The sequence below is a fragment of the Equus przewalskii genome, chromosome 31 (assembly GCF_037783145.1).
Source record: "Equus przewalskii isolate Varuska chromosome 31, EquPr2, whole genome shotgun sequence".
Taxonomy (NCBI): Eukaryota; Metazoa; Chordata; class Mammalia; order Perissodactyla; family Equidae; genus Equus; species Equus przewalskii.
Genome location: NC_091861.1, coordinates 25,668,920 through 25,684,282, shown reverse-complemented (window position 1 = coordinate 25,684,282; position 15,363 = coordinate 25,668,920). Strand labels below are relative to the sequence as shown.

The following is a 15,363-nucleotide window of genomic DNA, read 5'->3' as shown; positions in this document are numbered from 1 at the left end:
TCTCGCGGCCCCTTCTGTTCCACACACACCTGGTTTGGGAGCCCCAAGTTTCACTAGGAAAAAAAAAAAATAATGAAAGCCCTTCCCTTTCTTGCTCCGCAAAATCGATGGGGCCAGTGTGGCTTCCGAAGAGAGGGCAGTGTGCATGGTAATCCACCTGCTGGGAGGACTGCCCAAGGCAGGGCTCTTCCCAGCGAAAGGAAGAACCACCCCGCGGGCATCTATCCCCATCCGCCACCCCGGGAAACCCCACAAGATTCCCCAGTTTCCGTCGGGTCTTTCTGTGTTAGGAACAATCTAGAAATCAATCTTCCCTTGATTTATGGCGCCTTGCGCCAGGAATCTCCAGAAACCTTGAAAGCGGAGCAGCGGCCAGAGTTCATTTAACTGGGAAGTCTCTCTATTTCTCGGCATCCACATGTGTTTGTACACACACACCCAATAAGAAACCTGAATTTTTACTTTACAATGTGCGAATACAATATAGCTTGAAGCGCTTGCAGCGAGGCCCATTTATGTGGCCGTATTGTGTTTAATGTGGGCGCACCCGCCCGCTGCCACCCCTGACGTGTGGTTCACAAGCATCTCCCCAGAACCACAGCGGAGAACTTCTTAGCTCCCAGCTCCAGACGCAGGAAAGAGTAAGAGCCCGCCCAGCCCCCCAGCGGCGGCTCCTTAGCTCCTGTCGCCTGGAAGGCTGGGACTTCAGCCAGGAAGAGCCACAAACATTCCGCAGAAGGGTCCCGGTGATGGATGTCCGGAGCCCTTCCTTTTTGGTCCAGTTCCCCACTGCAGGAAGTGCACTGAGAAGAGGAAAGAACTGCCTCGAGGAAGGAGACATCCCATAAGTTATTTCCATCTGCCCAGGGGCTTTGTCGAAACACTGCCTTACGTCGGTGCCCCTTTGCAAGATGAACTTCCTTTCCTCTTTTTCTCGTGTCTCCAGAAAGATGGCCTTTTAAGACTCCATTTCTTTCCCTTCTTCCTCTTGGGATTGCTGAAAAAACGCGTCATCCAGCTCCCTCACCGCCGGAAAATGGCCTTGGTTATCTTCTCATCGAACGAAAAACACGGAGCTGGCTGGTTGCTTCTCGACCTAAGAATGGAAATTGGCTCCCAGGAGTCTTTCCGGAAAGACTGTCTCCTTAGCAGATGCTGATCCCCTCTCCTAGTCTCCTCCTTGAAACAATTTCTGGAGAGGGCAAAACCAGGCCAGAGACTACTCTTTACATCCCAGGAGGCTGCTATCACCTCCCAGGGCCCTGGGCCAGCGTAGCTCAGGGCACCACAGCTCCAGCACCAGCTGTAGGCACTGGGGCACCAAACATGCCAACAATTTCGGGAAACAATTTAATATCTGACATAAAATGAACCACAAGAGCAGTCACAATCAATGGGAATATGACTGCGCTTTTCACTTATTGTACAGTTTAGAAGGGCTTTTATTTTGAAGAGAATTTGGGACAAGGTACCAGAACCTTTTGGTGGCTGATCTCTGAAACCCTCATTCTGGCCACAGGCAGAGAGGACAGCAACCCCCTGAGGTGTTCAGGAATCTGTCAGATTCTGCCGGGAGAAAAGTCTGGGGAGTAAAGCCAGCCCCCTAAGTGGGCAGCAGCCTTATTTTACTGGTAAAGGAGAAGCTTCCTGGGGGCTACTGTCCTCAGGGAGAAGCAGAGAAGGTGTAAACAGAATGGTCCCTGTGAGTCCTAACCCGGCTTGGAGACTGATGCTCTGGGGCTCTCACAGTAGGGAATGGAAAGGGTATAAAGCTGATAAAAAGTTCTAAGATAGCTTCCCCTGGGAAGCGCCATAAGAAACAGAGGGGTACAATGCAGAGGAGAGAAGAACAGTTTAATGGGCGTCTCACGCGGCTTGACCCCTAAGTCAGAATGATTTAAAGTTTTTATTGAGAGAACAGATGGAAGATTGAGAACATTTCTGGACGCAGAATGGCACTTCTTGGGCACTCATATGCCGCACAATATAGCGTTTTATCCATCTCTTTATAGCTCAGGATATAAATAAAGTGGAAAATGTATTCAAGCTCTTCTATTTGCCAGCAACCTCCCTTGGGTTGTTCACACCGAGGAGAAAACACTAGGAGAACGGCGGCTGTGAGAAAAATCAAGAGCTACTAATGTGATCCGATCACTGCTATTTATTCAACGGAACAGTCACTATTTTCTTTCTTCAACATATGTGTCTGATAATGAACCAAAAAAAAGGAAAATAACTATTAGTGTACCTCTTCAGAAACACACAAACATTTGCTAGCTTTTTAATTTTATTGATGTTCTTTTAACATATATGCTGAAATTAGACTAGGCTCAAATACTAACAACACAGAGAGCAATTCTGAATCAGGGTTTTATTATTTTTTTTAAATAAGGCTCAGTTGGAGAACAGAGATGAAGCTGTTGTCAAACATAAAAATACGAATTGAATTGCTTCTTTTTAGATGGATCTTTAACATTGACTTGACCATATGGACACTGCAGAAGAAATAAAACAATTATTCAATTATTTAACAAACATTTGCAACAAAAAGTACAACACTTCTCATGGTGAAAAAAAGAGACTGCTAACAATGTTGTATAGATCATTTGATCTATCGGGTCAAATGGTCCTAATTAGGGTCCAAGAATCACTTCCTAAATGCGTCCTCCCAACTTTAAGACTTTTACTGTCAAAAACGTTCTCTTAGAAAATCCTCAGGTCCTCAATTTACACAAAGCTCTTACGCATTTGATTAGAAGCACCTAATGGCACAGGTAGGAACATACGTAAAATGAAGGCTTTTCAATACTGGCTACAGTTAATACATGCATTTAGTGTCTGTTCCTTAATTATAAAGTGGGCTAGTAAAAGGAAACAATACCTTCTTGGCCTGAAAACATATAGTTAAAATGGTCTGTAAACAGAGGTTGTTACCAGTTTGGAATCTTAACTCTAAAACAATTTACCTTACTAGTATGCTTTTAAAAAGTTACAGTGAAGAACACATTCCCATTTATTTTTTGCTCAAAATAGGGAAGGATTAGTTGGTTCATCTTGACCAGTGGACACAGAGATATATATTCACTGAAATATACCTTTTAGGAAATGTACAGCCCTAAGTTTGGGGTAGCTAGTTCCATGGTTATTTTAAAGACAGAGTAGAAAACAGCCAAGACAGAATGAAAGAGAGAGAAAGAGGAAAGAGGAGGAGGAGGAAAGGAAGGAAGGAAGAGGGGAAGGAAAGAAGGAACAAAGAAAGAAAAATCATTATCACTTAAAGGAAACCCACCTCTCAATGTTGGTTAAGTTTCTATTTATTCAGCTAATAATGAAGAAGAAATGCTTTCTGGGATCTAGCTTGCAATATTCTGGATTTCTTTTCCTGTCCTCTTTTTACTTGCCTAGTGAACACAACTTATTTGAAACCTCGTGAAAAGTTTCCTTGCAATAAAGAACTCCCATGAATTTCCAGTCACAACATGTCAAGGGGACTGATGCTCACAGTGAAATGTTACAAAATTCCATTAACTTTAAAGGTCCTATGTTGGTCCTAAGCACTTCATTGTCCTTGGCTAAAGGAGCTTGTGAAAAGTGCACTCCAGGTCTATTTAGCTTTTTTATTTGACTTGTTTTTCAAATAATAGGTATTTACAAAGTTTGAGAAGCACGCCAACTGCTGCTGTAATGTGAGAATTTGCGACTCACGACTCACGTGTCTGCAGGCGGAGCCACAGCATTCTCCTCTTTGCAAGTGGGCGAGCTGTGTGAACACCACATAGCCAGTAGCTGGATCCACATAGTTTAGCTGGCCAGCCTGGAGAGTAATGAAATAAAACAATTCATTAATCTCAATATTCATCATATCTCCTCACTATAATTTCTACTCATAAAATACTGCAACATTTTCTTTAAACAATATTAAACGTCTTCCCGGCAATTTGAGTGGCACTTGCAATTAAAGACTGAATGCATTCCAACATTATACACCATCCAACTTTATGTGACATAAGGAGAAAATATACAGGTTGAGAAAAATGAGAAGTTGATGGAAAAACAAGAACTCCTCTATACCCGGTAACTATGTAGCCGCTGCTCAGGTATTTTTCATTCAGTTTCTAGGTAACAAGTTTAATAACAGGTGATTTAGATGACTTTAAGAGCTTAAGAGGCTGAAAATGAACTTTCACTCAAAAGTTGCAGTTGCAATTTCAGTACTTAAAATATGCGGATAATGATTTAAACTTACAGAAAAGGTGATAATCAAAACCAACAGTCCTTATAGAAAAGTATTACCTTCCCTCTTATTGAACACTTTTCTTTACCTTCATGACGAGTTACTCCATTGCACATTTTACACTATTTTCTTTTTTTGGGGAGTGTTGTTAGTTCTGCTTTTAGGCAAAAAAAAAAAAGGACTGTTTTTACATATTAACACTCACTGCTTTCACGAGTTTGATCCAAAGCAAGTTTTACTCCACCATTTCAGATGTCAAGGCGCCATATTCTACCTACATTCAAGCATGGTTTTTAAAAAGTGTCCCAAATATGTCATGTAAGGCAAAGGAAATAATGCAACCTCTTCTCTGGATTTGGGCCGCGTGGGTGATACTATTTAGTCTCGAGATTTTGTAGAGGAACTTTCTTCTGAGCTTTTGATATAACCTTTTTACCATGCAGTAAGTCTGCCTCTTTCTGCCTGGAGCCTTGTCATTTAAATACACGTGAAACTTGAATGTCTTCTAACATATATTTTTGTATGTGCCACAAACCACTTCTTCAAAGCATCTTCCTTAATGGTTAAATAGTTCATTCTGGTTGAGGTTTTAGCCCACTCTGCTTCATGAGCAGAGTGTGGAGCAAAAGGACAAAGAGAATTCAAGTCCAGGTCCCCCCTAAGGCATTCCAGCAAAGCCAGGTGGGGGCCACAGAAATCCAGCAAGTCCCAAGGCCAGTCGAAGAGGCCTCCCAAATCCTTTGGGACCACAGAAGCAGATGAGATGTAACCAGAAGCATTAAAACAACCTTAGAATGACTGACTGTCAAGACCTCATTTCTTTATTTACAAGGCCCATATTTGAAGACTTGGAAGAAAAACAAAAAAACATTGGCAACAGTGTTAGCAGCCTCCTTCTCACTTTTCATAGCTTCTCGGAGTCTTCTGAGGGCAATTATCCAGCAACCTGGAAGCCTAACAGATTGCTCCTGCACTCGTGCCTGCTCTCCTGTTTTCCACGTCTATCAAGAAACTCTGAGCTTGTTGGCTGCCCACACAAACTTAATTTGTCTTCAGTCAATGAGCTTCAGGTAATGGTGGCAACAGAGGAAGACGCAGCAAGAGTGCTGACAGTTTGACCGGAGAGCAAGATGTTCAGTGACGCAGATCGGCACAGGGAGAAAGGGGAGAGGACGACCTGCCTTGAGGCAGGGAAGAAGGACCCTTGTGAGGGGGCTCTGACTTGTTGGAAAATAAAAACAACAAGCTTGTTACTGGGCTTACTTATGGTCTCCCAAACAGTCATTGAACCTGTGATTCTGACACTGATGAAACAAGTGTGGTTCCTTGAGGGAGAAAAAGTTTCTTTCCTTCCCCGGGCTGACTGAACGTGTTTTTACACGCCACTGGGATTTGTTCTAAAAAGAATGGAACTTTTTGCTTATATTTACCATATTTATAGGTTGATGAATATGGAGAATGGGGAAATTACACATGTTGTTTTAAAAAAAGGTATAAACAAGAACAATCAAGAGCTGCCACTCGTTTCCTGATGAATCTTTATGCAGAAGTTTTAACACTAGAATGAGTCAGGCAGTGCATTCTCAGGGCCTACTCACTGTCCGTGAAAAAAAGGCAACTTTAGGTGGTCTCCAAGGTTTTCTCCTCTACTCGCTTGGCTCAAGCCACACCAGATAACACTGACTGTCCTATCAAGTACTGATCACACAGTGTATTAAATAAGTTACTTTCATATCGTTTTCCTATCTTTATTATAGAACTCACTTGCTCTCACAAGATAATAAAAATATAAACCTGCTACCTTTAAACTACCTAGTCTGAGGTGTTAGAAAGCGTGATGGGAGATGATAAGTTTTTATATTGGTGCTAACGAGCAATTGCCAAGTCCCCCAAACAGAGGAAAACATAGCTCAAGACTGTCTAGGAAGAATGTAAACGCCTGATTTTAGTTTCCTTGTAATTGTGCTCCGTTAGAGCGGAGGGAAAGGACGAAAGGACGGTAGCGAAAATTAAATTAAAAATAAGTCTGCTTTATTTTATCATTATTAAAATCATTGGATGGCAAAGTGTTCAACTGATAGTGCAAATACACACACATTTTTCCTGTTACTTCTCAGCTCCTCCACCTCCTCCATCAACGCCTTAGTCCCTTCCCCCAATACATACACACACACACACACACACACACAGCAGAGCGACGATGGGTCCCACACTGCGACCGGAGTTTAGCTGCGACACCGGTCAGAAAGGAATCGCGCTCATACTCAGGACAGATACACGTTAACCCTTTGCCCTGAATAGGAAACCGTGGCCAGTTTTCAAGCGAAATGGTCGGAGTGGGAAGTGTGCGCGAGGGTCAGTGGCCAGAGGCAGGACACGCGGGCTGCCTGCACCCTCCTTCTCAGCAGGGCAGCCCCTGGGGCCCGAGCGGTCCAGGACGCGCAGGCGCACAGACCCTCGGGCCGTGGGGCGGGGCCGTGGGCCGGAGCGGGGCCGAGTAGGCGGAGCCGAGCCGGGCTTACCGGGACCTGGGTGGGCGGGGCCGGGCCTTGGTGGGCGGGGCGGGTTTGGGTCTGGCAGGGTCTGGGGAGGCGGGACCGGTGCCGAGTGGGCGTGGCCGGGCCTTGGTGGGCGGGGCAGGTTCGGATTTGGCAGGGCCTGGGGAGGCGGGACCGGTGCCGAGTGGGCGTGGCCGGGCCTTGGCGGGAGGGGCGGGGCCTGAGGGGCGGGGTCGGGTTTGGCAGGGCCTGGGGAGGCGGGACCGGTGCCGTGTGGGCGTGGCCTGGGCTTGGTGGGAGGGGCGGGGCCTGAGGGGGCGGGGTCGGGTTTGGCAGGGCCCGGGGAGGCGGGACCGGTGCCGAGTGGGCGTGGCCGGGCCTTGGTGGGCGGGGCAGGTTTGGGTTTGGCAGGGCCCCCGGGAGGCGGGACCGGTGCCGGGTGGGCGGGGCCTCACCGCGCAGGCGGCGGCATGCAGCTCCGCGATCCTCCGCTCCGCCGCCGTTAACTCTTCGCTTGCCGGCCGTCTGGTCGCTTCCTCCGGCCTCGGTTGCGAGGGGGGCACGGCGTCGCCTCCGTCTCCCTCGGAAGCGGGGCGGAGGGTTAAGCCGAGGCGCGGTCGGCACCCTGCTCCGGCCCAGAGAGGCCTGGGTGGCAGGGCGGCGGGAGGCTGCCTCCCGAGCGCGGCGCCCGCCACCGCCGGGATCTGCCTGGCCGCCATGGCCGCCGCCGGCCCGCGGGAGGCGGGGCGGGCGCGGGGCCCCGGGGGCGGGAGCGCGGGGCGGGAGCGGGCGCTGCGGGGTGGGGCGTGGACCGAGCCTCTGGACCCGCCCCGCTCGGCCGCGGAAGAAAGTGGACTTTTTAGGCCGCTGGTGAGTCTGCGACAAGATGCGGGGACAGGAGGAACGTGCCGTCTCCAGTCTCTGCACAGAAATTCCAAGTATTCCGTTTTTCTTCTGAGATGAAAAGTGGACCTTTTTTCTTATGTCAGAGTAGACTTGGGATCCTTGAGCATCATCGGCACGACGATGATGAGATGCCAGATCCAGAAAAGGGTGGGGCCCATCCTGAAAGGCTGAGAATTTACACGGAATATGTGCCAAGAATAAAGGTGAAAGCAGAGCCTTCTGGCTTGGTTCTTTGGCCCGGCCTGAAATGAGAACCAAAAGCGAAATCGCAGCCTGGGAAAAAGCGGTGTTTTCACGTTGCTGAGTATTTGCAAGATCTAAACTAAAGTTATATTTCCTGTCTGAAAAGATGAAAGTTATCCTGGGGACCCCACAAAATGGAATGTGAGAAAATTAGCACAAGCCCAGGAGGTAATTTGAAGTGTTAGAATTAAATTAGCAGCACTTCCGTCCCCCACCCTCAGCCTGGGTCTCAGGAGAAGGAAGGTTAGAGTTTCCATTTTGTACGTGATCTTCCGTTTTGAAGAACCGAGGGCAGGAATTGATCCCTGAGAGCAAGAGTAGATTCCTGAGTTGTACGGGAGACGGGTGACTGAACCACCGTAGACCATTGCCCTTGGTGTTTGCATTTACCATGCAACCCTGTAATCATGTTTGAATTTTCTCAGTAGGCGCTGATTGAAACGACCCTATTGGTCCGTTATAAATCTCATAGTGAATTAATAAATTGGAATCCCATTTTGCAAATCTGTTTCCTTTGTGTTGGAATAATAAATTAGTTATCAGGATCCGGAGAATGCTCAGTGATCTGAGAAAAGAATTTAATACCCAGAAGGCCAAGGAGGGACCCTAGGAAAAGCTAAAAGGTGCCACCAAACTTGACATCACCAAAAGTGAGCAACTGGATTAGAAAAGGGAATTCACCATAAATCAGGTGTGTGTGTTTGCGAAACCAAATTCTCGAATAAAGGAAGTAAGTCTGGAAGTTCAGGTTGATTCCGTTGTTTTTAAAATTGAGGATGAGGACCTATAAATATGTCATAATTCAAACAGTGGCATAGCATTTTACGTTAGTGAAATAGACTAGACCAGGTACAAATAGAAAATAAATCTAGGAAAAGTGCTGTTACATGAAACTTCTGATGGATGACCGGGTGGGTTTGAATGTAAAGCGGTGGGGCAAGGGAGATCCGTGTGGTAATAGAATAGTTCTTATTTTGATCACGAGGGTTACACAAGTCTACACATGTGATAAGATACAGAACTATTCACACCTTGTTCCAGTGTCAGATTCCTGGTATTGATATTGTACTATACGTATGTAAGGTGTAATCATTGGGGGGAACTGGGTGAGGGGAACCTCTCTGTGCTGTCTTGGCAACTTCTTGTGAATCTATAATTATTTCAAAATTTAAAAACAGCAATTAAAAAAAAAGATGTAAAAATTGTTTCAGATTACTTGGTGAGCCAGATCGTTGAATTAACCAGACTTTCCGTATCTCCTCCATTCCCAGGTTTAAAATGCCTGTGGGCGTTCAGACTGAGAGAGCTGTTTTGTACTATTCACATGTTACCTATGTGCATGCTTTTATAGATATATATCTCTTTAAAATATAATCAGAGTTGGAAATATGTATACTCAAGAGTTGATAAAGTATTTTAAATTATTTACAAAAAATTTTCAAACATTGGATAATTAGACTATCATTTAAACATTGGATAGATTATCTGCCCCCTTCAATTGTCATTTGATCTTCATACGTTAGAGTTGGTGTCATTTCACATCAAATAACTTTCATTCATTGTGTCCCTTATTTTAAAATACCTCCTCAGGGCTTGACTCTTACCTTATTCTAGCATATGTCCATTTCTTCTCAGATTCTCTGTGCTCACAGTAGACAAAACTATGAAAGTCGGGACACAATGTTCCACCTTAGAATGGTAAATTAAGTCCTCACTTTATTTACAAAGCGTTTACGCCTAAATTTGCCCTAGAAAGTGTTGCTTTGTGCCACATCTCTGCACATAACATGATATTGGATATATTTTGTAATCCTTCCCATCATTTGAGATGTTTATGTTGATATTGAACATGAGTGTTATTTTGAGGGGAGGAGGAGAGTCGTTCAGAGACATGCATTCGCCTAGGTTTCATTTATATTAATTTTTAAATAGTTATGTTAGGTCTCTCCAGGTTGCAAGATATAGATCACACAACTTAATTCAGTTACGATAAAAGGAATTTGCTCACATAATCATGAAGTGTGACTTGATTAAGGGCTCAATGATATGACCGGGGCTCAGTCTCTCCATTTTTCAGCTGTGCGTCTTTAATGTTAATTCTCTTTTCAAAAAGGCTCTTTTCTCATTGGTTAAAGATGACCGCAAACAGCTCCTATGGCTTCATCCTTTCTCATCCTTGTCTAGCTAAAAAGAGAGTCTTGTTATGAAGCTCCTGGACAAGGAGCCTTTTTGCCCCAGAAATCCTAACAGCCTTCTGTTTCTGAATCGATCTTTATGAGTATAGGTTACGCTTCAGCCAATCGGCCTGTCCGTGAAGCTGCCTGTGTACAACTCCACCCAAACCAGTGGCTGAGAATGGTCTGTATTGATGCTGGGGGCGCAGTTAAAAATGTCCCCTGCAGTGTGACTTGCAAGGGCAAAATAAATACCACCAGCTCACCCAATCCTTTTAGTATTTGCTTATCATTTAAAACATTTTTATTTGTTCCTCTTGTTACCTTTTAGACTTCCTTCCTTCCTTTGATCTCCCACGATTATTTGCTCCATTTTACCTTTTTTCATGTAGTAGGTTTTTTTGCATTGTTTCCCAACAGATCATAAGACAGTAGGAACATGTCATTTTCATCTTTATATCTCCACAGCCCCCTTGTACTTTTGTACATGGTACTACAACACTAACTGAATAATAAATAATGAATTTTTGAATGGATAAATGAGTCAGTGGTTTTTCGTTCTCAAATTCTTATTGAAATTTTAAAATTAATATTCTGTACATAGTAATACAGATTTGCAAATATTTGCTATATATTGTTGCAAATAAATACTTAAAGAAAACTAAGTGATAAAGGTACTAACTCTAAAATCTTATTAAGTTGTATTTATTAAATAACTGGGCCATTTTTCTGACAAACAGGACAGATGCATACATTATCAAATTATCCAGTCTAAACCCCTGAAATTCTGCCTCTAATTGAATTTGTGTTATCTTTTAATGAATTATGAATGTATTGTGCTTTTGGTGGACAAATTTGTGCTGGAGTCACAGAGCTGCCCACAGGTTTCATGTCCATATACTGCTTGTGTCACACAGTTCTTTTTGGACACTGGTTTATGTATTTGATGTTTTTCAAATAGCTGAATGGTGTGTAATGACATGTCATGCTCCATGTAGAGTGTGTTTTCACTTTCAATTCTTATGATTGAGAGCAAATGTTACATGCCCCTGAGGTTGCCTATAGGGAATCTGTTTCATTTAATCGGACATCCGATAGCACACTTTGTTTCACAGAGCCAGTCTTAGAAAATACTTTTGGGAATTATAACCATTTCTATTGGCAAGCCCAGCGAATCTCTGCTGACTTCACAGTGGATGCCCTGCCACCAGTGCTACATGCCCAGCGCACTACTGCATTTGGCTCTTATCTTTCCGTTTTGTTTTTGTTCTCCTGGACGAGCTGTAGGTGAACTACACAATATGAAGTAATCTAACCCTTTTACCTCCTCTTCCATCCTCTCCATCATTCGTTAATGAATCTCAGTCTAGCTGCTACCGCCACTGCCAATGATCTCTGCATCGGGGTCAGTGCTTGGGAGCAACACACTTATCTATCCATCTGGCTAGACATATACGCTTAAAAATACCCGCCAACTCACCATGTCCAAAATAGACTTAACCATCACTCCCTTTGAAATCTTCCCTGTTTATTTTCCATGTTAAAAACACAGATGTCCTACTGTTCATCTAATTCAGAGATCTTAGAGTGATCCTTTACCCTTTCCACCTTTCCCCATCCAGACAATCACCAAGTCCTACCAATTTTACTCATCTGTGTCTCAAACTGGTCCTACTTTGCTTCTATCAATGTTCTAGTCCAGTTCGTTATCATTTCTTTCCCCTTGACTAGAACAGAGTGATTCATTGATGTAAATAACATATAACAAGGACTTAGTCTGTATCAGGCCCTCTAAGGGCTGAAGAGGTATTGTTCATACTTCGTGCGTGCTGTTTAGTCTGACAAAAATAATCCCTCGTGTCCTTGGAGTGGTGAAGTTATACTTGTCCCTAAAGCCTCAGCCCGTATGTCACCTCCTCCAGTAAGCTTTCCCTGGCTGCTCACTTTGCTCATTGTTTCCCCAGTCTCCTCTGCAGGCTGAGCTGGGTGCATCGCCTCAATGCTGCCATAATATCCAAAGTGTGTCTCCATGTTTGCACTCTCTTATTGTAGTTTTATGTTTAGGAGGGCTTTTTTATTGCCAGACTGTGAGGTCTTTAAGGGTAAAGACAGTTTAATTATCTATGTATCTCTAGTAGCACATGTACCTAGAAAAGGTTGAAAAAGAAATGCTCGTTGAAATGAGTGGATGAATGCATAATGGTGGCAAAACCCCACGTCTGAGTCACATAGGAAGGAAATGATACAAATGCATCTCCCCCTCATATTTCCTGGTTAGGCATCAGTATTGGGCTTTATCAACACATCAGCTGTTCTCAAGCTATTGTTCTGAGACACAATACACTAAGATAACAAGGTAACTGTGATTTTATTTGGCAATCTATTTAGTAAGTTCCCCCCAAACAGTCATTGAATTAATGGTAAGTGCAGTATACAGACTGCATTTCAAATGAAGTAAGTTTATGTTGACAGTGAAGGCAGCCTTGTTAACCCCGAACAATCATTCCAATTATAAACTACATGCACACAATCACTGTCACATAAAATATCCAGACTAATTACTGCTAGCCCTTTTGTCATGCAAGTATTAGAAATGAAACCTACTCTTATGTACAGTCAATATTAACAGTGTAATCCCCAGAAAGAACTTGGCTAAAAAAATAGCAAGAATCTAATTCCATTTGTACCTTATTACAATAAATAGATTAATACTGTGCTTTTAAAACGATATAGGCAGCCACTGTTTTGTAGGATTTCCCACATACCAACACAGTGGTAAAGAGATCTTGGTTAAGGCCATAAATACAACATACAAATCAGAATGTTGTTCTCTGCACTCTCGTTGCTGCCTGAGGGAGATGAGCATGTCCACTGTTCCATGACTGGAATGAAAGGCACACTGAGTTTCAGGTCAAATATCCATGACATTGACGTGTATGACTAGTCTACTGAGTATGATACATGTTAATATCTTCCCAGTGGTAGGCACGAGTGATACGCCTCAGTGATCAGCACAGCACGCACAATCCCTTTAGGTTTTCTACAGGTGTAGAATTCATGCATCTTTGAAATCCTGTGGAATGTGAATCTTTTATGTGCAGCTAAACTGTAATATTGCTGCATGAATTGTTATATTTGTATAATTCTGTAAGGATGTCATCAACGCCAACTACTCTATCTGATGATATGTCTCGATGGCACATTTCGGGTAGCATTGTCGTGAGCTAATCCTGTTTGTACTACATCATGGGACCAGTAATAACAGAAAAAGCAAAGCATCATGGTTGGTGGAACCCTGCAAAATTATAGTGCCCTGTCCATATTGTGATTTTGGAAATAGTGGTACATTTGGGATACAATTGAGTAATTCATCCACCAGTCTAAGTTCCATGATAGTAGGAACATATATATTCTGCCCACCATTTTTATTCCACTGTTAAGAATAGCGCCTGACCCATAGTCCAGTGAAGGAATAAGTCTGAGTGGTAGCGTGGCTTGTGGAGAGAGCATTGTCTTTGAAGGTGTACAGACCTGGAGTTGAATCTTAACCTGTCTCCTGTCTAGTTCTGTGACACTGAGATTATTTAGCTTCTCTAAGCCTGGGCTTCCTCCTCTCTAGAATGTGAGTATCTCAGAGCTGAGTTATTTGAACATTAATGAGATATTGGCTAGAGACCATCTGGGGCAGTGTGAGGCTCCTAAATGGTAGCTGTTGTCATTGAACCAGGAAACCACTTTGTGTGTTCAACCTTCCCATGTGTCAGCCCTCAGCTGCCCAATAGTTCGCTTGCCTATTTCACCATCCATCCTTTATGACAAGAGGTTTAGCTTGGCTCAATCATTACTACTTTTTACTGTAAATGACAAGAACTCGCTAGATATGTGCACAAACAGATTTTTCAATTAAATAAATAAATAAATAAATAAATAAAAACCTTCTGGGGCTGTCCCCGTGGCTGAGTGGTCAGGTTCACACGCTCTGTTGTGGCGGCCCAGGGTTTCGCCGGTTCGAATCCTGGGCACGGACAGGGCACTGCTCATCAAGCCATACTGAGGCGGTGTCCCGCATGCCATGGCTGGAAGGACCCACAAGTAAAAAAAAAAATACACAACTATGTACCAGGGGACTTTGGGAGACAAAGGAAAACAAAATAAAATCTTTAAAAAAAAAAAAAACTTCTGTACAGCAAAAGAAATAATCAACAAAATGAAAAGGCAACCTATGGAATGGGAGAAAATATTTGCAAACCATATATCAGATAAGAGGTTAATATCCAAAATATATAAGGAACTTATACAACTCGACAGTAAAAAAAAAAAAAAAAAAAAGAATGACCCAATTAAGAAATGAGAAAGGACCCGAATAGACATTTCCCCAAAGAAGACATAAAAATGGTCAACAGGTATATGAAAAGGTGCTCAACATCACTAACAATCAGGCAAATGCAAATGAAAACCACAAGGAGATTTCACCTCACACCTGTTAGGATGGCTATTATAAAAAAGACAGGCAATAAATATTGGGGAGGGTGTGGAGAAAAGGGAACCCTTGTGTACTGTTGGCGAGGTTGTAAATTGGTGCAGCCATTATAGAAAACAGTATGGTGGTTCCTTGTGCACAATAGCCAACATAGTGAAACAAACAAAGTCTTTGCTGATGGATGAATGGATAAAGAAGTTGTGGTACACACACACACACACACACACACACTATGAATATTATTCAGCCATAAAAAAGGAAATCCTGCCATTGTGACAACATGGATGAACCTGCAGGACATTATGCTGGATGAAATAAGTCAAACACAGAAAGACAAATACTGTATGATCTCACCTATACATGGAATATAAAAAAGCCAAATTCATAAACTAGAGAGCAGACTGTGGAGACGGGAGGAAATGGGGAGATGTTGGACAAAGGGTTCAAACTTTCAGTTGTAAGCTGAATAAGCTCAGGGGACCTAATGCACAACATGGTAGCTGTAGTTAATAATGCTATATTGTATACTTGGAATTTGCTAAGAATAGATCTTATGTTCTCACCACATGCAAACCAACGAAAGGTAACTATGTGAGGTGATGAATATGTTAATTAACTTGATTGTGGTAATCATTTTACAATATATGTTTATATTAGAACGTCATGTTGGAGAACTTACCAAAAAAATTCACATTGTATAATCTAAATATACACAATTTTTATTTCTCAGTCATACCTCAATAAAGCTGGGAAAAAAATTTAAAAAGAAAGGTTTTTGTACACTGAGCCAAAATTACAGTTTAAGATTCCAGAGATCATGTTTCAAAG

At 43.1% G+C, this 15,363-nt stretch overlaps 1 protein-coding gene across 1 annotated transcript; it reads right to left on the bottom strand.

The window, feature by feature from the left end:
- Window positions 1-2,356: 2,356 nt before the first annotated feature.
- Window positions 2,357-7,491, bottom strand: C31H1orf53 (chromosome 31 C1orf53 homolog). Its single transcript, XM_070601984.1, has 3 exons — window positions 7,188-7,491; window positions 3,713-3,814; window positions 2,357-2,495 (listed from the first exon to the last, which is right to left on the bottom strand). The coding sequence occupies exons 1-3, from the start codon at window positions 7,449-7,451 to the stop codon at window positions 2,424-2,426; spliced, it is 438 nt and encodes a 145-aa protein (XP_070458085.1). The 5' UTR covers window positions 7,452-7,491; the 3' UTR covers window positions 2,357-2,423.
- Window positions 7,492-15,363: the final 7,872 nt, after the last annotated feature.

What these genes read in the sequence shown, in the direction of transcription:
- C31H1orf53 (XM_070601984.1), bottom strand. Translation starts at nt 7,451, where the DNA reads ATGGCGGCCAGGCAGATCCCGGCGGTGGCGGGCGCCGCGCTCGGGAGG. An exon ending in TGCATGCCGCCGCCTGCGCG is followed by an intron (nt 3,815 to 7,187) that starts GTGAGGCCCCGC and finishes ATTACTCTCCAG; the next exon opens with GCTGGCCAGCTAAACTATGT. An exon ending in GTGGCTCCGCCTGCAGACAC is followed by an intron (nt 2,496 to 3,712) that starts GTGAGTCGTGAG and finishes TTTCTTCTGCAG; the next exon opens with TGTCCATATGGTCAAGTCAA.